Below are 25027 nucleotides of genomic sequence, written 5' to 3' on the forward strand. Positions count from 1 at the left end.
TTGAAACAGTTAAAATCATCTTGTTACAATGGTCGTGGTGTCGCTAACCGTTTCAACCTTTCAGAAGCGACGTATCTCAGAGCTGACTTTTTAACCTGAAACATGGGTATATTTGAAATAACATTTCTAGTATTTATTATTTAGTTTTTAGTATTTAGTATTTATTATCTATTAATTACCCGTGACATTATTCTTTCTCTAATTATTCGTATATTTATCACGATTATTTTGTTTTTAACATAAACTCTTTGTGTTATACTTTATACATAATATAGTATTATAATTTATAGTATATAATAATATATTTATAATAAGCTATATTACTGATTATATATATTATACTGTTTATAAATATGTGTTAATGGTTAAAAAATGTATTCAAAATTGATACATGTGATACACACAGATTACAGAATAACAAAGGTGAGGAATAATAGAATACCGCGTGTTCACGTTTTAAGGTACCTAACATAAATTATTTCAACTGAATGATCTTACATTTTATTTGGAATTTTATATTAAATAGAAGACATTCAAACAATTAAAACACACATCATTTAATGAAAAATTAATTTTTATATTTTCTATAATTTTACGATTTTGCATATTTTCGTGTGATGTTGCCTACTTTAATAGGTAAGAATTTATTAGGTAACTTTTAACAATCTTATAAAATTCTGAAAATAATAATAACTCAATAAGTCAAAATTGCTTAGAAAAAATAGAGTAATCCAAATACGGTCTCAAAATTGGTAGTCAAATTTAAATTCAAAAAAATGTATGCATAGATAAAATGAGTTAGGGTTAAATAAATATTTTATCAAATCAGGTGTATGTATTCTAACGATATTCAATTATATTTTAGCCCTAAGTTGTTCGGTTTATGGTAAGTATAATAAATATACCGAAAACGTGTCTTCGTCTGTTTTAACATGTTCGGCTACGTCAGTCCGTCTCGGTGGTACGGACAATTTTTCTATCCTCGGCAACAATACCGATAAAGGAACCTTACAACAATTGCACTGAAAACATGATTTTTTCAATAAAAATAATGATTACATGTTGGTAAAATTATGTAAACTTATGAAAATTATAAGTTTTCTTCAGTTAAAAAAATCACTGAGTAGGTATCTTGGCCTACTAAAAAGACATAACTATATTGTATCATATCATCTTATTATGTTCAAACGCACCTTACGCGGCGCCTGATCGTCACTCGATGCTATCCTCCGCGGTGTAGCCAAATCGTTTATCCTCGCAATATTTACTTGCCCAAAATGACGCCTAGTTGTCACCGTTTCCTCCCTGAAATTGATTCCAATTCATAATAATGTGTTTTTACGAAAAGTATCTTTAAATAAACAATATATCCATATAAATATTCATCAAATTTAATCAACCCCACCATATCTTATTAATAAATATTATTATACCTACTTCCGAAAAATTAATCATTCCACGTACTTGCGCTATATGATAACAAAACAACTTAATTTTTTAAAATACTAAATATAATGTTATAATTATAACTGCTCACGCAATTCCATATAATTATAAATGCACCTTGCCATACCGGAAAACATTTATAAACAAAACATATATTATTGTAACGTCCTACGTGCATATCATTTTGTACGAACAGACGATTCTGCTGTTTTGAATTCAACAGTTTTTGAAAAAAAAATTATTTTATTTTACATTTTATACACTATGACAAATTAAATAATTCCAGTGAATTCACTTTGTTTTAAACTCTGTTAAATGTTAACTACACATATTTATAACACAATAATTTAGTCGGTTTTGATGAAATATAAAATACAGATATAAAATTATATATAAATACTATTATATTTAAATGTATAATAATAAAAGCAATTGAATGTAATGTCAAAGACGCATATTAAAAAATCAAACGCTGAGTTGTGTACTGTGTATATTATGCATATTAACATCAGCTATTAAAACCTTCTCATTTCCAAAAATTTGGGGAATCGTACTCTAACGATAATAATTGGGCGTTTGATACGATTCTAATAATATTCATTAAAATACTAACTCATAAAGCTATATATCTAGAAAACACCGGGTTTTAATTTGATCAAATACTATCTACTTTCAAATTATATTCGATCGAAATTTACTAAACACCAAAATGGTCAATATATTATTTATCTATCTTCTGACAAATACTAATAATTTGACATAATATTATTATGGTGTTCAATTAGTTATGTACTAAAATATAATATTATTTCCGTCGTGATAACATACGGTTTCAATTCAACGTGTAATAATTAAAACCAAAAACCAAAAAAGAAACACTGTACTATAAAAGGATATCTAATTATAATAATTACCTTTATTTACCTTGCATGTAATAGGTACACATAATTATAAATAATACATAGCATGCGCGCTTTCTATGTATTATATGTAGGTAGTTAAAATGCCATTTATGCATTTCGATATTATAAAACAATAAAGTAAAAAAAAATAACTACAAACAATAATTATTATAATTATATTTTATAACATCAATCATCGTAAAATAAAATAACTCGATTAACTATTCCCTATTTGTTATTCCAATAAAAAACCACACGATAATATGTGGATAAATTCTAAAAATAGATAGTCGATATTTTAACCTTAAAAAGTATAATTAAAATAACTCTTAAATTTTTACCTAATTGGCAACCAATAAATTTATTTTAAAATTCATATGGGTTATCAAAATGCCATAACAAAATAATGTTATAGGTTTTTAGCACATATCGTAATTCGTAATAAATGAAATGTATAACAACTCCAGTCTCCAGACTCCAAATATATAATACTAATACATAATTTTATATGTGACCAATAAAATTTAAGAAAAAGCTGAATGCGTCCCAAAAATAAATGTCAGATATTACAATTATTTTATTAATGTTAAATCAAACAAAATAAAAGGTGAAATAGTATCAGTTATCATTTTTAATTTTATTTTCTAAAAATTGCATTTTGTCCCAAATTTCTTCCCATTGTAGTCTTACTATATATATATATACTGGAGCTTCACTCAAATCACAATAATAGTAGTATCCGCTTGAACACTATATTTTATTATATATTTAAGGCTAATATTTTTATTCTAATATTAGCAACTTTTTTGGTAATTGCACTTTATTCAGTGCTTTTTTAAAGAAAAATTGTTAAATTATATTAAATTACGGTTTTGAAACTAATTCAAAAATATATTTCCTGTGAAGTCAATTCAATTGTCGGTTTGAATTTTTCTAATGTTGAAAGACAAATACAACTTGATTTTACTCATAATATACAATAATATAATAATGTACAATGTACATGTATCAATATAATATGAGTCGTGTACTTACATGTATTCGTAATAATCGAATCTGGGTTTAGATAATTCATTTAATCGGTTGGTATTCAAAGACTTTTTTTGCCCGTTATTATTGTTCATTCTAAATGATTTATTAATAGAAAAAAAAAGTAACAGTCGTTATTAAATACATAATATGCAAATTATTTATATTTTATAGGCCATAAATTATGGGATAGCACAGTGGCACCAATCAATATTGTTTTTTAATATTTATTAGTCATTGTATGCTTGGGGTAAATATGCATTTTCATAATTTCACCAACTATAAAATTAAAAGACTAATGCAGATATAGGCAATGTTATTTATTTATTTTATTACCACGATGTGTTAATCCGGGTAAAAAATTGTTAAAAATTAAAACAGTATCATTAGTATTAGGAAAAAATTTAAAACTGAACCATAATAACAAATATGGTGATGGAATGTGATCTATAACCCATTCGTTTTTAGAAGCAACCCGGACGGTCGCCAGTTTTTATCGACACATAACAGTTTCTCTATTACTTAATCAACCATCAATAGTATATACAAAGCCCGTCGACTGTCCTAGTCATTTCTAAACGTATCTAGGGTATAGATTAATCCAAGTAAAAAAGACGTTTTAACATTCTATGCAAACAATCATGATGATTTGTTGATCTCAAAGGAGATTTAATAATCAGACAATTTAAATAGATAATAATTTCTTGTGTTTTGGGAAGGTTCACAGAAAAATATACACCTAAGAGCCGCATCAAGAAGCGATATGATGAAAGAGAGGTCGGTATCATTTCGGCGAGAAGTTGAGGTGGTGAAATACGAATATTAATGGTAAATCAAATAACAATACTCTAGTCTCTAATATTATATCTATTTTTTAGTACGAAGGTATCAAAAGACAAAAATCTAGTTTTTATTCTCTAATCTACACGCAATTGATAAACAGAAATCACTTATGCAAGTATTGATTACTTAGTGTCTTAGTGAAGTTCCACTACTTGAGAACGTTTTAATTTCTGAAAAGCGTATAGATACAATTATTGTCAAAGAACGAATATATTAATTTTATGCTTCATTATCGTACATAGGATTTACAATTAATTTTATCGTTTATCAATAAGACAAAGTCGAAAGTCTTTTGAAATCTACGTGGTAAAGTACGACAAAACTCTATAGTTGAGTTTGAAACGATGAACCATACATATAATATACAACACACTACACACTTGATGTATAATTAAAAATCGTAACAAATTTTATGGTCAAACAAAAAGTTTAGTGCAATCACAGTTTATTACACAGAGAAACGTGGTTTCGTTTTGTGTCGTTTCGTTTTACAAGAATAATATATTATTTCGGGCGTTATAGAGTACCTGTAACAATAAATCCTATGTAGAAAACCGCACATTCACAATCCGCGTTAACAATAAATAACTTCGATAATTTCACAATAATGGCGGAAATCCCTCGAAGTAATGACATGGTCCCACTCAATCATCGCTCATGATACTCCTAGAACCTTTTAAACGTCCTTCGGGACCTATGCTACAATAATGACACAATATAATAATGACATCTATAATAACGGCCGATCAATATTGTTACGGAAATGTTACGAAAACGGTCACATAATATATTAATATAATACTTATGTATCATATATTCATATACAATAGTTGAAAATAAAAATTAACAAAAATGTATCATCTTTTATTGCCTCCTCACCGTTAATATAAATGGACTTCAGTATCACTAAATAATAACTTAATCTCTATAAAATCTAAAGCCGGATACAAAGGTTTAATCTTTCGTAAGCGTTTAATATAACACCCATCTGTCCTCGTACTCCCCGTCAAACCGCTTAAAAGGTTCAAACCAAACATCTGAATTATTGACTGTTAGATAACATATCAAGTGGCAGTACCTACGTATAAAACACTTATCATTTATCATCTTATTATTGTTCAATGAAATCCCTATTAATATTTCATATACACTAAAACCTGTAACCACTGATGGATTTACAATTTACTATTCTTCAAAGAAAAATATTAAAACAAACGCATCACTACACAATATATACTTACAGTATAATATGTATATGACATACTGTTGTTTCATTAGCACAATTGTGATGACTATTGGTGACATTTTTTTAATATAATAAAAGGCATAGAATAGATACACGTATAAAATGTATATGGTTTTTTACTTTTATAACTTGGATTATATAAGTACAATTCATTACCAATTATAATTTGTAATTCGAATTATCTACATTAACTTATGAAAGTTAGTCTAATAATAAATAGGCGCTATTAACCATCATCTGTAAAATATGAATTTATAATAAAATATTTATTTATTTTTTTTTTTTTATGAAAATAACTGTGTACTTTTCAAAGAATTTAATAACTTATTATTTCATAAGATATTAATATACTATATTTTGAGGAAACAAATTAACAATAAATAATGGGTGTTAATAAAATAATATAAGAATAAATACTATAATAAACTATAATAAATATTTATAATATATAATAAATGCAATTTGGGCAGTCGCTAAATTGCTATACATTTAAGTAGTATTTTAATTTCAATATAATCATTATTATTATTATTGATGTTTACGTATAACATAAAGAATAAAAATTAGAAAAGTATGTTTTAAAATTTTAAATACTAGCCTATTTGAATCCTTAAATTTTTAACACAATCTAATCTAACTATATACCTGTGAATAGGCGTAGGTACAATTCAAATATTAAGAACAAATATTTAAATAATTTATTAGTTATAAGTATTTAAACTATTTTAAAGATATGATGAGCGGAGTATAGTAGACGAACATTTTACGAGGTACCCATGTGGCCACGTGCCACTCCAATCGATTATTCTAAACTTAAAATACTTTAAATTACTACTAGATCAAAATTCGACTTTTATATATCAAAATTCTCAAAAAAATATTATGTTTTAGATTATAAAATTAAGTATGTATGTTTTCATTAAAAAATATATATATATTAAAAATGATATCGATGAAAAATAGAAAAATAAATATTTCCAAAACTTTGATGCTTTTTGAGTGATTACTCTTAAAATAATCATTTAATAGTACGAGTATATTAATCTCATTTCCATCTAATATTTTATTGGAGGTTTTAAAATATTAATACTGGTATTTGTGTCAAAAATGTTGTAACCAAATGAAAGCAAAACAATAAAAATACGTCATTCGGTCATTCCTTATACTTTTTGTACCTATATAGTACATAGTTTATATTTTCTCTATATCATTTTCCTGCGGAATTATGATAAATAATACGAAAATAGTTTATGTGATAGTCGGTAGATATAATATAATCACGTGGTTAATTCATAATTGTTATAAAATTCATCCATACCAATATTTTTATTAATGCTCTTCGAAATATGCATTGCTGGGAGGTGTAGACAAACGTAAAGAATTGTTTTTTTTTATCTTAGTTGTGTCTCTGCAATAAGTAGTTTATACAATTCTTGGTGAACATTAAAAATAATACTATTTTTCGACGGTATTTTATGCTATGAATAAATTCTCGTAAATAATCACACACAATCAAAAAAACTTTTGACTTGGAAGTGTGCAAAAATACGAATTATTAAGGAGAAAAAAATCAAACATCTGCAATCCAAAAAAGACATTGAACAATTGAACCATCGCTACTATATAATATTATAAAATAAAATACTTTATAGTATAAGATACTACAACTGGTTGGTTTTCTAAAATATTAATCTTGGACGACAGGTGTAACCTATCGATTGTATATATTTTATATCATGTTCGATCGTTTATATAGCCGTGCATTTAATTTAAGCTAAGCCCAAAGTTTGGCACCACTACAAGTGTTTAATATATACAATAACACGAATATTACATAAAACTCACAGAGAAACTATTGGTTTTGGTTTTGTAGTTATAGACGTTTGTATACATTTCTTTCTTGCCAAACTAGACCAATACTCTTTTTTTTTTTTTAAGTACAATTTTAACAACTTTTTGGTTTTATCTTCTATTTGCGAAACGTTCATCTATAATACGATTATAACTATAAGTTGTAGGATTTAATTTTATATCGTCTACAATTAAACTTTAAATAACAATTAGAAGGTTCTCACGTTATTTTTTATTTCATCCCTAGGATCGTCATCTACTTTTGAAATTATACAATTTTCGATTAAACATCTTGAACATGGATTTATGCGGCCTTTCATGGTTATATAAAAATAATTATTGCAGTGATGAGTCGATACATTACAAAACAAATTTAATATAATATATACATATAAAATAAATAATATTTATAATTTGAATAAACGTCTCTTAGATACCACGGTGTATACCTTATATATTCGAAAGCCGTATATTCATACAAATTACAATTTTATATGTCAATTAGTAATCATTACAAATAGGAATCTGGTACCTTTATTTATACAACCAGAGAATTTTTTATAATTTAGTACTGTGATTCTTGGAGTATTTACGATAAAGACATGAATATATATTACTATTAATTATAACTTATAACCATATTTTACATTATAAGATTCAAAAGTATAAATATAAGTTATGTACTTACTACCTTTATAGTATATATATATATATATCATAATTCATAATAATAATATAGCGACGTGGTTATAATATAATATTATATACGGTGATTTACCAAACATACTCAGTACTCGCCCCTTTTTTCTTTGATAATGAGGTTATTCAAAATCTGATATTTGGAATTTTTAAATACAATGAAGGGCTATATTTTCAAATGCATGTGATTTTTGAACTATTAAAGTGTCCTATGGTTAAAACCACACTTTTTATTTTAAATTATTTAGCAAATAATGTTTTTAAAAATATTGATGTATCTAAAATCTAAATCTCTATTCAAACAAAAAGTTTCCGACTTATTAAATTTAATGTTTCGAGTATAGTAGCTCATTATGAATTATGATACTAGCCCAGGCGCCTGGCTATCGTGATTATAACTTATAAATTATGAGTATACAATTAAAATGGATGTAAATTTAATATTTATTTAGTCATGTTCTTACTATTTATTATTCAAAAAATTATTATAAATTGAAAAATGCTAATTGATATATATATTATATCTGACGCACCTTACATAATTTGTAAAAAAACAAAACAATACCTACCTTTTTTCCTATTTTATCAAATATATTATCTAACTTTTTCGTAAATATATATTATTTAATATTTTTAATGTTATTTATCTGTAAGCATATGCATATATTCTATTATCTTTAGTACACTATGTTCAATAACTCGGGAACCACTCGTTTGAATTTCGATTTATAATTTAGATACATCAACATAATATTTTAAATACAGCAATCTACTGAATAATTTAAATGGTATAAAAATCTTAAGCCGTAGAGAAAATATGGTCTATACTAAAATATCTTATACGTACCTACTTAAAAATTCCAGAAATTATATTTTGAACTATCATATTAAAGAAAAAAGTGTTGTGAGCATGCTTAGTAAATAACTGTATAGTCTGTATATATGATTATATCATCTGTGTATTCTTTTAGTCTGACATTATGACATTTCTACCATAATACCATAATGATTCAAACAACCATCTTCACGGAGGTGTGTTCTCCATTATACGGCTGACATAAGTAAAATGAGCACTTCCGGTGATTTGTCCCGTTCATATTTATAATCCCGTTACCGGAACAGGATGACGTTTTATAGTCCATCGACCGTATGATATACTATGTAGTGTGTACAGACGTGTGATGTATGTATGTCATACTTTCAGTGGTGTACGCTTGAATAACGTCACTATCCTTAGTTTTTCTTCATTATTTAGTCTATCTTTAAACTGTATCTAATGCTGATTTTTGCTTTTTGACTATTTTCCAATTATCTTAAATGTTTATTTTTTATTGGAACTATTTTACTTATTTAATCGTCGTCTTCAAGCTTTGAATTAAAAACCTAAAAATAATATAAATTATGTTAAGTAATATAAAATTACAGTAAAATGTTTTAGAACCTAGTATTAATGTATATTATACATACAAATATACAATGGTATAATTTATTAAAATTATAATGATACTATATAACTTTAATATGTATAATGTACGAGTGCTTACGGTTCTACATTTACTATGTTATTAATTTAACGTAAAGCGCTCATTATTTCAAAAACTATTAACGTTTTTGAAAATGTTTATTTTACATAATTTTAAGTCGTTTATAACAACATAAATTTTTAATTCCTTATTCCAAAGCAAAATATTTTTTGATGTACAAAAATTTAATTTTAGACGAGCAGTTTGTGAATTATAAGTTTTCAAAGTTTAATGAGCGGAGTGGAGTGGAAAGGGTACCCCGAAAAATGTTAGCCTACTACAACTCCGCTCATCAAATTTTAAATACTTCTAACTAATAAACTATTTGTTCTAGTTTTGGTTAGTATAGACTAAGATATTTAAAATAATATTCTACTTTTCTACTTTTTAATATGAAATAAAAAAATCGTTGATGTTTTCTAAAATAACGAGTACCTATCTTACGTCAAGTGGATCGCTTAGTGTGAATATATAGTATAAATACTACGTCTATATATATATATATATATATATATATATATATATATATATGATCATGCTGTATATTTTTTTCACAATTTCCCTCAGATTTCAATTGTATAAAACTTGAACATTGCATTTTTCCGAGTGAAATCTAATATTAAACAATAACAAAATTAAAATTAAAACTCACCTTACCGAAAAAAAAAAATTATATACAACCTATACACATGTCTAAACCATTTATATGGACAAATTAACGTCTCCGTGGTACCAAAGCTTGTACAATGATAATAAAATATACACGCAACAATAATGACATAAACGACGATTGTCTTCTATAGTGATATTATATACATATAGGTAGGTGCACATAAACATAGTACACTATACCTACAATCATGCAATGGTGCACGAAATTCACAACGGCGCGGCGGTGGAATATTGTTTTTGCGATGCCCCGCGCAGTCATTGCAGGCGATGGAGGTGCATCAATAACGACTTGGGCGACGATACGAGTATTTTATCGTGTATGCATAAAAATCGTAGGAAAAAACAAACGCTCGCATACGGTGTATCGCTGATGCGGTATATTAAATGTGTAATATTTATAAGTACAACCTACGCGATATTATTGTATTGTACATATGTGGCAAAAATGTATAACATTATTATCATTGCGAAAGGCGTGCAGCAGTGTCACCCACGGGGTCGCATGTAAACGATTTTCGTCACAGAAATGCTCTGGTGGTGACTGCGCCGAGTTTTAATGCGATCGCACGCACACGATTTAAAATACCCTGTATAGCATTACAATATCGTATGATCGTGGGCGGCCTGTGACCCAATTAAACAAAAAAAAAACCAGTGGCAATACGCACGTATTTTAACATAACATAATAATATATACGTATGTATGCATATATATGAATAGGGGACGACCACGATAACGGCGTCGGCGATAATAATATTGTTATACGACATTTTATAATTTACACACAATTTATACGCTCAGTGGGTATACGTCGCAAGGCCGACAATCGGATACAGAAGGTGGTGACTGCGGTGCACCCGCATCGAGTGCTGCAGACCAGTTGTAGCGTCGTAGTGCACGGAGTATAATATGACGAAGAGTCGTAGCACGACAACCGCGACTGTGGTATAACGTAAACGCAAATAATCACCGTTCGTAGGTTACATATTATTATACCGGGGTAACCGGGCGCACGCACGTAAGTTGGACAAACAGTAGATGACCCGCAGGTAGAATAAAATAATCGTATTATAATAATTAATAATATAGCAGGACGGCATGTGCCACGCGCTGCTGTTGTTCATGGGCAACGCGATTTCTGGTGGTGGCGGCAGCGGCGGCGTAGGCAGTCGGAAAACGACCGAGTCGGCCCGCAGTGGCGTATCCGACCTGAAGATGACCGCCACCACCGGCACTTCCGCCATCGTCAACGAATTGACCCGAGACGTGGAGCGCCTCAAAATGGCCATGGACGAAAAGGACCGGACCATCGAACAACTGGGCAGGGCCGTAGAAGACATACGCGTGAGTCTGATATCATATGACCGTGCACCGGCTTTCCGCTTGCCTGCGACTATGACGCGAACCCACCATTCGACCCGCGATGATGTGATCGACTCGATGATGACGATTGCCTGCTGTTGGTGATCGTTTGTATTCGACGCCCAAGCACTATAAAACACCCGTGTCGAAAATCCCGAAATCGTTGTCCGATAATCGCCAAGGTTATATCGCCTATATATATATACAGCTTATATAACGCGCGGCCAAACATTATCTAGTTCATTGTTTGTAAGTCAAATCTAATACTCATCCGTACTAGATTCGCGAATATTAAACAACACGAAATTCTTGATAAATAGTACAACTATACAATTTTATTTTATTTTTAATAGTAAATCGCGTATTAAAATATTATATGTATAATCTGATATAGCACTATAACAGGGTGATCCAACTTTTTGTAGTTGGTGGGTCAATTTACACTTTCATAAAAACATTGTGGCAGGAGGGGGGGGGCTAAAGAAAAAAAATGATATAATTAAAATAATAATTACATAGGTTACTTATATTTAGAATTTAGATTTAATTTTAGCATTGTTTTTCAGAACCCAATTTTTAATTATCAATTGAACACCCTGTGGTGGTAAATCTGATGCACGGTTCTAAAAACGATATGACCGACTTCCGCGATATCCCACCGTATACCTTAAATATCTATGTTTTATAGTTTAATACTATAAAATTTATATAACATAAATATATAAAACTATAAAACGTAAAATCTATACGGTCATATTACGATTTTATTATGTATAATATGGTTATAACTTTTTTTAAATATAAATCCTCTAGGAGGGGAAAAGACTTCGAGGACCGTGAGTTGGATCGCCCTATTTTACAACAACGCACAATCTAAAAACTATAAAATATATAACAACAAAAATTAAAAAAATTGTATAAAAAATCCAAAAAATTCGGATTATGTGGTTGGACAAAATATTATATATAGGTAATTATACTAATATAGGTATTACATCTACTTGTAATCTCTCTTTAAACCTTCAAAACTAAAATGGTTGTATCTTGTATACCTGTAAAAGCAATTTTGTTTAACTATACAGCAAGATAAGTAGATCCGTCGTAGCGAGTCACCCTTTTAAATGAATACAGAGAGTTCACGAGAACTGTTAACACCTCTTTCAGCACCTCACACTTGACTAATGGCTATAGCTATAACATGCACCTAAAACCTAAATACACATATAACAGCATGGCATAAAAAATTATACTATGTACAGGATCGGTAAACGAATCGTCGCTCATTAAAAAGTCATCATGACCAATCTCAGTTTTCTCAACATTAGGTATAAGGAAGAACAAAAAAATGTTTTGTTGGATTTTCGAAACGATTTTGGATATAATTATTCAATATTAAATTATTCTTACCTTAAAACTAATAACACAGTCTCGCTTGTCTTAAAAACACAAATCAATCGATATAAATATAAAACGAAAATTTGAATTTTCTGAGATTGACCCTAATGGGCCTAATGGCCGAATGGCTAATGGTTCTTAAGCGATGAGGTATATCGTAGGACTCATGTTGTATACTCTGCACTTTACAGAACTGTGTGAATTTGTCAAGTAGAAAATAAAATCGATTGACCTGTAACAGTTTTCAGTTATTTTGTTTAGTTATTAATTTTTCAAAATACGAACAAATATAATATTTTATACGCACGTGCAGAAATGCATAATTAATAATACTATTATACGCATGATGACCTTGTATAAACTAAAATTCTCCGAGCCACTATAATAAACGTATATTAACACGTATACTTAACAATATACGGTAACATCAGTGGTTAATATATCACAAAATAGCTTCCTGCACTGGTGTGTATATCTGCCACTCCAGTTATTGACCTACTTATAGGCATAAAAAACCTCTGATTATCACCGAGCTGGGTGTTGCGCGATATACGACTCCACTATGTTAAAAATATATGTAACGATGTCTATATGAAGTCGGTGGCATCGGAAACAGTTAGTGAACTATGAACAGCTTGCCGTTTCCCTCCAAGTACATTAATATACTATTATTATTATGCAAGGAAGGCGCAAAACTGCATAAATATCACTTCGCTCTCCCCCAAAAGAAATTGTTTATTAAAAAAAATAACACGCACAAAACGAATTAAATTTAAACTACAAAACTCGCATTTTATGTTATCTATATACGAACATTGATCGAGTTGTATATATCAACTACGTCTCGAATGATATCTGCGAGTGGGACGGATATACAAACATTGCCAGCTTGCAATAATATTACGTGTACATAGATTTATTTAAAGTTGAATATAAAAATATAGAAATACGTTACTATTATCGGTACAAGTTTGTTATCCCCACCAAAATGTATACGATTGTGGCCTTAAAACAACAATCACTAAAATTTTAAATTTCGATATTTATGAATCATGAATTAGTCAAGTATGTGATTTATTCATAGAAAAACGGTATAAATACTATTAGTAAAATATTTGAAATTGATTTTATAAGGTTTGAATCATATATGTATGTTGTAAATAATATGTAGATATTGTAAAATGACAAAAATGTATACTAATATTATCCAATTTGTATCAATATAATTAAAAATTTTACACTGGTAAAACTTCAGGCTACAGCCCTCATTGATTGACGATTGCCTTATTTCAGTTTCGCCTATACGGTAGCAAAACCATTTTAACTACCTTATTCCTGGTATAACATTATGATAATAATTTTAAACAAATAAAATGTACAAAAAATACAAATGCATTAAACATTAAAATAATACTTAAAAATGCATATTAATAATAAAAAATATTATAAAAGAAACAAATAGTCAAATTTTTAAAGACGTGTATCAAATCTTACAAATGATGTATGAGATTATTCAATTTTTTTTTTCTGTAGTCATTATGAGAGTGAATACAGCTAATTAGAACAAAGAATTGTTATTGGAACTAGTCACAATAGTTTAAAAATTAAGTCAATATATTAACTCAAATCCATCTACCGTATCATTTGTTAATTAATAAAGAAAGTTTAAATTTATTTTTTTTGATTAATTAGGTAGGAAAATGATAGAAATAAAACCACACCAATTATTATAATCGGATTGCAACTTCCTTAATACATTTCATCGAAAACATGTAAATCGTGAAAAGTTGTTTTGTAATTTTGAAACATATCGATTTTGAGTTATGGCGTTGGAGCATTATATTAAATTCGCATATTCTAGATAAGGACAAACTAACGTGAAATATAATCATTTTAACTTTCGAAATCGTTGGTTAATCGCATATTTGGGATTGTTTATAACAAAGGTTCTCAGCCTTTTGAGGTACATGGCCTTTTCCTACTATTTTATGATGTCACGACACGACCCCTCGCCATAATAAGATTGAATTATGTTTAATATGTATATATATTATATATATACTAGCTAAACCCCGCGTACTTCGTTGTCCGTATAAAATCCATCCATATTAAATTTAGTTACCTAATGTTAACATTTAGCGTGAGGATAAATAATATTTTTTGTTTTATAATTTGCTGTATAGATTATATTTCCGACATATAAATTTTACATAACTGTCCCTCCCCCAGCGTTGCATTATTTCAAAAAATTATACGATTATGTAACATTCGTTAATAATAATCGATTAATAAAAATAATTGCACAATCCTAAAAATAATAAACAGGTAATATTGAGGTCATTAATCGGGATAAATACTATTCCATTTAATGAATTCTGATGGAGACCAAATCACACACATTGATCATAATTTCATCAAAATCGGTTGAATAGTTTCAGAATACATTACGGATATACCCGTCGTACACGAAATTCTTATATATAAAAAAATATATTTATACATATATTAATATTTAATACGTACAATATACACCATGCCTTGAATATTGGTTGATAAATTAATATAAATGAAAATCAATTGAAGATAATAAATAATAAATAAACTTAATAATGTATCGATTAAATATATAAATAATTAAAAATAACGTTTTCACGTTTTTTTTTTAAATGTCATGCTTTTCCCCCAAAATTGAGAACCATTAGTTTATAACATAATTATTATGGAGTAATATTTTTCTTCAAAAATAAAATAAATATTAATACATTTCTTTATATTCAAAAATAAAAATAATAATAACGCGTTATTATTACGCCGATAAAAAAATGTTTAAATAATTTTTCAGCAATAAAAAATTATTATCACGTTTAATTTATTTAATCAATATAATATCATCGGAAAATATTAAGAATTTGAATTCAACGGCCCAGTGGGTAAAATTATAAGCAGCCCGGTGTTCACTCAATATTTGAAAAAAAACTGGATTGCCAGCCTTTGGCACAACCATAAAAAGTGGCCCAGTGGGCATTTACCCACCAGCCTCCCGGTCCAGTCTGCCACTGATTGTTGGTTAAAAATTCATAAATTATTAGAGTAGATATAGACGATATAATTATTAATTATGTAGGTTATAATGAACATACTGTCACTGTATCTTATTGGTGTCAATAAATCGAGTCATCATATATTATTATAATAGTATAATTACCTGAATTCATATTTATTTGGGTTTTGTGTGCGTAGAACATGCTCGAGAATGCGGTATCAAATCAATTTCTCGTGCCATCGTCGCAATCATCACAACTCCGACTGGACAAAAAGAAAGGAGTGTCGGGAGAATGTTCAACTTCTTCGGAAACACCTATACCGTTTCCCAAACAGTCCAAACCCATCAAGTAAGATTTATTTTTATAATAATATTTTATATAATTTTTACGCGGTCGTGGATTGTACCGAATGCTGATTTCAGAACTAAACACCTAATCAAACAAGCGCTGTGCAAGAATCAGTTTCTGAAAAACTTAAACACCAACCAAATTTCCGAGATTGTAGACGTCATGTATCCGAAAGACTTCGAAGCTGGAGCGTACGTCATTAGAAAAGGCGATCCGGGTACGGATACCTTTCATATAATTTATAAACTCGTCTAACGAGAAAACTTCAAATTATTTTTAGCTGTCCTATTTAAAACGATTATAAATAATATTTAAACGTCATTATTAATTATTATACTACTGCAGGGTGTTGTCTGTATGTGGCCGACGAAGGAAAATTCGACGTAATCCAAAGCGGACGGGTTGTCGATTCCATTGGACCTGGCGAAGTGTTCGGCGAAATGGCCATACTTTATAACTGTCCGCGGACTGCATCGGTGAGAGGTAATTTGAGTGGTGACAGTTTTTTCGTATTCTATTTCATTATTTTAATGTTAAACACATTATGAAGTTTGGAACTTTACTTTTATAATTCCACGAAATTGTTTATGTATTTGTTTCTAGCCATCCAAGATGTCAGAGTGTGGACTTTGGAAAGAGTAGCATATCAGCAAATCATGAAGACTTCTGCTATGAGACGGTTTGACGAACGGGTGGGATTTTTGAAAAGTGTACCATTGATGAAAGATCTCAACGAAGAATTTTTATCGAAAATTGCTGATGTCTTGAAAGAAGTACGTTATTCTCGCGCGACGATAGCAATCATATTAATATAATAAATCAATATTCTTCGTCCGTCGTAATCGACGCCTATACGTCATATAGATACTCATCATATCCTACCAATAAAATGTTCACTATTTAGTAAATATAATATATATAAGATAACTATTTAAGCTCCACACGCTTGCCCAATATATAAAAATTATAAAATAAACTGATATATCAGTATATCACTTTACCAATAGACAATATAGTTATAGGTACCTACAATAAAGGTTACATATAATGATAAACAAATATTATACAAAATATTAACCAAAAACCTCCTGGCCTAATCTCAGTAATAATCCACGTTAATAAGTTATTTTATTATTATATAAATACATAGGCTATTTAAGTTACTAGATTAATACACATATTTATAAAAATATATGAACTCTATATTATTATTTTATTGATAAAATTCGTTTCCGTATTATTATAATTATATCTTACTTGTTATTTACAGATTATTTTATTTAAGCTTGGGTTAAACATGTTATATGTTAATATGTTACTCTCTATTCTCTACTATACAAGATTAGTAGATATTTTTTTTTTAAAACTATTTTTTATGTTATATTATTTAATAACAATAGATACAAATAAAGTAACTAAATTACTTTATAAACAATAAAACTTATAATGTATAATATATTATCACGATTTAATACATCATAACCTTGCAGTTAACGATATTTATGTAATTCATATTTATTCATACTCTATTTTCTACAAATTTATAACCAACAGATACCTAATATTATAAGTGTTATAACTATAATGTCTATATAATATAATTATATAAGTTCTATTATTTGTATTTTAAAATAAACATTTAATTAATAATTGTATGATTCATTTCTAAAAAAATATTTTATAATAATAAATTACTTATAGTAACCATTTGCGTAGGTAGTGAAAACTATTTTAAGTAACAAGTTATATTAAGTATTAAATCGGTATATACTATATATTACAAATAAAAACAAACTTCGAGATTTACTCATGCTTTAATAAAAGGTCGGAACCCTAACGACCTTTTAGCGTATAACTTATTGTCCAATGCACACGAAAATTTATGTTGGACTCAACGTATTTAACTTTTTAAAAGTTTTCAAAACGTATAATATCTACCAGGGGTGTACCCGCAGGAATTCGTGCAATAGCACATGTTAGAATACGCACTTAATTAACGACTGTAATTTAATCATAAACCTGAAACGTTTTTTAGGAATTTTATCCGGAAGGGCACTATATCATAAAACAGGATACTTTGGGCGACAAGTTCTATATACTGAGCGAAGGACGAGTAAAAGTCACGAAGACCAATAAAGGTTAGTCCATCATGTCACTTTTAGTGTAATATTATTAATAACTAAATTAATATTAATCGAATATCTAGATTAATATAAACACCGTAAATATGTGTACCCGCCATAATGCAGGTATCAGTGGTCTAAACTCTAAATGCCAAATTGAGAATTTGTTTTGTAGTGCTGGGAGTGGATATCCTTCTTAACCTGGATAACCGAATTACTCATTTAAATCCACTACAAAAAACATAATTATACTATTTTTATAAATAAATTTATATCGATATTTGTATTATAAATTAAATAAACATGAATTATATATTGGAAAAGATCCGATTCTAATACTGGTCTTTCTAATAACGATCTTCATCTATAATTCACGTTCATTAAATAAAGTATCTACGCCACTAGTATTAATTTAAATATAAATACGTCATAAACACAATATAATACCTCAGTAGGTACACTATATCAACTGTCACTCTAAAAAATCCAAGACATTATTAAGTGTAATAATTTTTAGGTGAAGACGAAGAAGAAGAATTTGGAATTTTGGAACAAGGAGAATTTTTTGGGGAAGTTGCTCTGTTAAAAAAAGACAAGAGGACTGCCAACGTCGTGGCCATGCACCCGGGAGCAGAATGTCTCACGCTGGACAGAGAGTTAATAGATTACTATTTTATTTTACTAAACTTTGAATATTATTATTACAACTATACACTTTGGGCCTTTGGCTTTTTGCGATAATATTATATACCGTCAAATCAAAAAAAATTTTCGCTGTGTGTGGTCGTGTGCGTATATTGTTAAACATTTGACGGTTTATCGAGAAATAAAATTATAAAGCCTATAATATGTATAGACTATGTAGAAAATAACAAAATTCGTTGTTATGTATATGAATAGGCCTTTTGTACATTTCATCGGCAATCTGGAGGAATTAAAAAACAAAAAGTACACAGAACATCCACGAAAACCCTCGGTCCAGTCATCAGTAGAAAGCAAGACAAGTAAGTACAAATTATTGTTCTGTTACGACCGTCACACCAAATATATTTAGAAATATGCGTATATACATACAACATGAACAAACACATTTTAAAAGTATTATAATAACACACTACACTACTACAGGGTGATCGGTGATTCTGGTTTATTCAACCATATTGCACATTTTCTTAATTAATGTTTATGACTTTCAAATGTAGGCATGGAGCTATGGTTATAACAATAAAATTTACTTAAAATGTATGTATGTAAGTAGTGATACATATATTTTAAACTACTTATTATATTGAAATATTTTTTGAATAGAAAATCACAAAATTCGATTAAGAAAATTCTAATTAAATACTTCACGTTTATATTACCTTTGAAAATAACGTATAAACTTCGTATTGCAGAAACATTTTACCCGGAACTATTCCGCGTGGAGCTGACCGATTTTGAGACGGTTGCCACAATCGGAGTAGGCGGCTTCGGCAGGGTCGATTTGGTGTGTCTGAAGCTGGACAAAAACCGATCGTATGCAATGAAAAAATTGAAAAAACAACAAATAGTGGATATGCAGCAACAAGAACACGTGTACAACGAGAAAACCATTTTGGAATCGTGTACAAGTCCGTTTATCGGCAAGTGAGTACAATCAGAAGTACAATTACAATATATAGATATTATTTTATAATTAACATTAACATTTTTAAATACATTTAGAGCACAAATTCTCATTCAATTGTATAATTTTAGATTATTGTTAGGCTTATTTATGAATTATAATAGTTTCAACTGTTCCAAGTTAACAACAATTTTTTTTTTGTTATCTCAACAAAGTTCTATATATTTTATTTCATATTGAAGTGAAACCAAATTACATATAAGTACAGTAATTACTGCATTTAAAACGTAATGTAGATTTAAAATAATATTTCGTCAAGTAGAAAATTTTAATAAATAAATTTACTACGAACCTATCGTTTTAGATAAATTTATATAGACTATATCATGTTCTTAACAAGGCATGAACTTTCTAAAGCAGTTTAACTATAAAAATATTATCTGTACAAAATTTCTAATTAATAATAATCATTAAATAAACGAATTAATTGTGTAAATTGTATTAAACGATTTTTTTCATATTTTAACGACTTTTACTACACATATCATTTTATGTCTACCGTGGTACTTTTTAGAGAATGGAAATCCGTGCACCGGACTCTTTTTTTTAGTTATAACTTTATAAGTATAGTATTATTTATTCAGTAGTATACTCTCCGCGATGGATTCGTTATGGATTCGTCCACCCGCCATCAGGCCACTATACCAGTATACCACCCTACGTTATATACATACATGGGGTATATAGGTAATAATATTCTCATCGTATTAACCCGGACGATATTATTTATTTATTATTATAAAATAATAATATAACCAACATAAGCATACAATGTTATTTAATTGTTTTATACCCACCAAATCGTCAACAAAATGTATTATATTCGTATAATAATTATAACTATGCAATAATAATCTACCGAACGTTTACCTTATAGACTGTACAAGACGTATAAAGACAAAAGATATGTGTACATGCTGATGGAGGCTTGTCTGGGCGGAGAGGTGTGGACGCTCCTCCGGGACCGGAGGTGTTTCGACGACAATGCCGCGTGTTTCGTGATCGCGTGTGTTGTGGAAGCACTGGACTACCTGCACGGAGCCGACGTCGTCTACAGGGACCTGAAGCCGGAAAACCTGTTGCTCGACCGGCAGGGTTTCGTGAAACTGGTCAGTTTCGAAAAAAAATATACTATAACATTATCTAGAATCGAGGTCCTAGATAGTACTCAACACTAACTCAGTAACACCCGTCCGTGTAATACGGATTACGTAGCAAATCGAAGGGGATTAAAGGAAGATTATATAATCACCGTATCCTGTATATTCTGGAATTTTAGTTAAATCTACCAAAATAAGAGCAATAAATATACTAATATACTTATTATTAGAATTATCTACACTATAGATAGCCTGAATATAACCACACAACTAAATATATAAATAAATACAATTCAATTTGTACAGCCAATCAGGAAAAGCATTTTACACTAAACGACGAGTAGTGAATCCTCTTTAAAGATTAAGAAGGTACTTACTTGTATACATGACAGATATTCCATTTCCATAAGACCATAACTATCGCGGTGTACAGCATATTTCGTGGTATTTGGTAACCTGGGTTTGGTACATTATTATTATGTTTGATAATGGTCACTGTTGTTTTAAAAGAGGTAAACGCTGTAACCACAAGTCGGTCAAGTTGGAATATTTCAAATTTCAACTTGACGGTAACTTGTGGTAATCAGTGTGGTCGATAACATGAAACAAAAAATCAGTTACTTCGTCAGTCGTAGCCTGTGCTTTTTATCGTATTCCGATCGACCATGGTAATTTGTAACCGTGATATTCACTAACCATGATCTACCAGGACATTTCTATAGTAAGCCCAGTAAAGCCAATCTTTTTGACATGAATCAAAAGTCAACGTACCTAGCTTCAAACCCGATGGCCTAACGCAAACACGACAGAAATGGAAGTCAAATAGCGTCTATACACTTATTGTCAGCGTATTTCAAAAATCCGTGTGGGTAACTCGTTGTCTCGTTACGACGTTATCTATTTAAATAGTACATCAAATCGTTAATTACTTCGCCGTGTGGACATGTGGTTAAATATGTGATTATAAATGGCCTAATGAAATCGTTTTACCTAAACGATAATAATTAATTTGACAAATAACAACAAAATTATGAACATGGACCACGCGGAATACAGTGACGCTAAAATAATATATTTAATAAGTTAATATAAAATACAACTTTACCTGTATCGCTATGTATACCTACATCTACTCTATACAGTTAGACGACGACCGCTCTGATGGCTCAAAATATTATAATTATAATTATTGTACTCATTATGAGAGAAATTTGACACTCTCCTCCCTAAAATAAATTGACCCTAAGATTTGTCCTATTTTATTTTTATTGTTCCAAACGGGTTCAGTCCTCATATTATTTTGCACAATATAATTAAAATTGTCCTCTTTTGTTGGCAGGTGGACTTCGGCTTTGCCAAAAAGCTACAACCACGAGGCAAGAAGACATGGACATTCTGCGGCACGCCTGAGTATGTGGCCCCAGAAGTTGTGCTGAACAAGGGCCACGATCGGGCCGTAGACTTTTGGGCTCTGGGAATACTCGTATACGAGCTGCTGGCGGGAATGTAAGTATTACTTGTCTGCGCGTTGACCTAAACGTTTCATTAGTTGATAAGCTTTGGATCAAGGGGTTATAGTAAAAGCCAAAGCAAAGATTAAAATTGAATTATAATTTGTAAATTTATAAATTTATAAAATATGACAACGACAAAAAGAATTATTAATAAATCCCAAAAAAATATTAGTCACATAAAATAAAACAAAAATGTAAATCACTTATATTCTGAATCACAATCCAAATTTTCACCTAATAATTATGCTATAAATGTTTTTGCACTTTATTTTAACTATTTGTATTTGTATTTAATTTAGTATAAAAATATTTGTAAATCGTTCCTCAACAGTATCCAATTTTTTTCCTACTGTGCCCGTAACGCACATCAATACAAGTGCATAATATAATACTATATTATATAATTTGGTACTTAAAAATGATTAGCCTAGGAGAAACATTTATTATACATTCGTGTTTTATTTAAAACATTTATTTACATATTTATCTTGAGGGTGATTTTGGATAGAAAAATGTATCTGGTTTGTATTTTAGGATGTAAAAATTAAAATTCACAGTTATTTTTTTTATAATCAGGAAAACGAATAAAAATTATGGTAAAATTGAGAACTTTTACGCAAATTCATTATTATTATTAAAATAATTGTTTTGTAACCATATGTCCATATAATTATCAAAATTTGGATAGTCTTCGTTCAGAATCGTTTTTCACGTTTTAATATAATAAGATATAATACATATATATATATATATATATTGAATTAAAATTTAACAAACTCTATTATAATGATTCACTAAATAATAAGTATCACAACTCAACACCTAAAGTACCAACTTTTTCCTATCAACCTTTTTTTTTTTTGAGGGACTAAAACATAGATAAAACGTCCTCGCTACCCTTCCCCTTCTATTCACGTCAGTGAACAACAATATATATATATTTATATTTTTCGTCTGTTTTGCAGACCTCCGTTTAGTGGGAAAGAACCAATGGACATTTACAATGCAATATTAAAGGGCATCGGGGCCGTCAACTTCCCGAGACAAATGAACAAAATGACTCAAGGTCTGGTGAAACAGCTGTGCCGAAGCGATCCGACGGAAAGGATAGGTTATCAAAAGGGCGGCATACAAGATATCAGGCGACATGAGTGAGTAGACTACTATTTAGAAAAACAAAGACGTGTTGGCAGGACACTGGCTCGAATTTTATTGGTCTTAGAGTACCGTCGAAATTACTGAGTAGGTAGCTATATATTTTTGTTTTTATAATTTCATTTGTAGATGGTTCAAAGGTTTTGACTGGATCGGTTTGAGGAACAAGAACATAATTCCACCCATCGTACCACACGTAAGTCTGCTATTGCGTCGATAATAAAATACCATGTGCCAGAGTGGCTTATATATCCGATACATTTATATTATTTTTAATCATGTTTGTAACCATATATACAGATAAACAATCCGCTGGATTCGTCGAATTTTGATATTTATCCAGAAGACGGAGACATGCCACCTGACGAATTATCCGGCTGGGATTCAGAATTCTGAAGCAGTTGGTCGCAGTGTGAAGCCAAATATCTCCACTAAATCTAATGCCTACTGCTACAGGACTGTACACATTATTATTGTTATTATTATGAAAATGCGACAAAGTATTCAATGTCTAGATTAGAATGTGTAAAAAAACCTTACACAATTTTCTAGGGGGAAAATAAACAATATATAGTTTCGTATCTAAAGTGTGACACACATAAGATGTGTTAAACATAATATCACTAACTTTACTATTTATTTTGTATTTTTGTGAGACTTTACTTATCAAAAGACAGCTGAACACTCAATTGTCTTCCAAACAATAAATAATTTATCAACGAAATAATACGTATGTACTAGCAAGGTCCTTCACAATAATTACAATATTATTTTTTTATCTTTATGTATAAATATATATTATATAATATATATATAAATAATTTAGAATTTCATTATGCACGAATAAATAAATTAAACAGAATTTAGTACTTAATATTTGTATACAAATGAAAAATGGACAAGAAAAAAAACAAAAATTAATTAAATTAAATTAAATAATCTTATAGGTAAAAATAATAACAACAAATTAGGATGTAAAAAAAGGTCACGAACCAGTAGTACAATTTAAACAACGCAAGTACAATACTTAGATAAATACATATAGGTCTAATTTCAAAAAAGAAAAGAAAAATAACTTAACCATTTTATAAATCAAGTTGGCACT

General features: G+C 29.2%; 2 protein-coding genes across 3 annotated transcripts; one reads left to right on the forward strand and one right to left on the reverse strand.

Annotated features, from left to right (window-relative positions):
* LOC132930871 (uncharacterized) lies at positions 1–7637 on the reverse strand. The gene is made up of 6 exons (XM_060996970.1): positions 7542–7637; positions 7312–7454; positions 3384–3473; positions 1194–1305; positions 906–1022; positions 1–95 (listed from the first exon to the last, which is right to left on the reverse strand). The coding sequence occupies exons 1-6, from the start codon at positions 7635–7637 to the stop codon at positions 24–26; spliced, it is 630 nt and encodes a 209-aa protein (XP_060852953.1). The 3' UTR covers positions 1–23.
* A 3372-nt stretch (positions 7638–11009) lies between these two features.
* On the forward strand, positions 11010–24561 carry LOC132930111 (cGMP-dependent protein kinase, isozyme 1-like). Of its 2 annotated transcripts, none has more exons than XM_060995785.1 (15): positions 11010–11230; positions 11302–11556; positions 16210–16361; positions 16436–16578; positions 16707–16844; positions 16965–17134; positions 18397–18499; positions 19002–19140; positions 19385–19488; positions 19882–20113; positions 21031–21262; positions 22593–22759; positions 23733–23918; positions 24052–24118; positions 24223–24561. In XM_060995785.1, exons 2-15 carry the CDS (start codon positions 11311–11313, stop codon positions 24316–24318), a joined length of 2175 nt encoding a protein of 724 aa, XP_060851768.1. In that variant the 5' UTR covers positions 11010–11230; positions 11302–11310; the 3' UTR covers positions 24319–24561. The 2 variants fall into 2 exon arrangements, with proteins under 2 accessions (XP_060851768.1, XP_060851769.1); XM_060995786.1 differs by having other exon boundaries at positions 11305–11556.
* Positions 24562–25027: the final 466 nt, after the last annotated feature.

The sequence above is a fragment of the Rhopalosiphum padi genome, chromosome 4, assembly GCF_020882245.1.
Source record: "Rhopalosiphum padi isolate XX-2018 chromosome 4, ASM2088224v1, whole genome shotgun sequence".
NCBI lineage: Eukaryota > Metazoa > Arthropoda > Insecta > Hemiptera > Aphididae > Rhopalosiphum > Rhopalosiphum padi.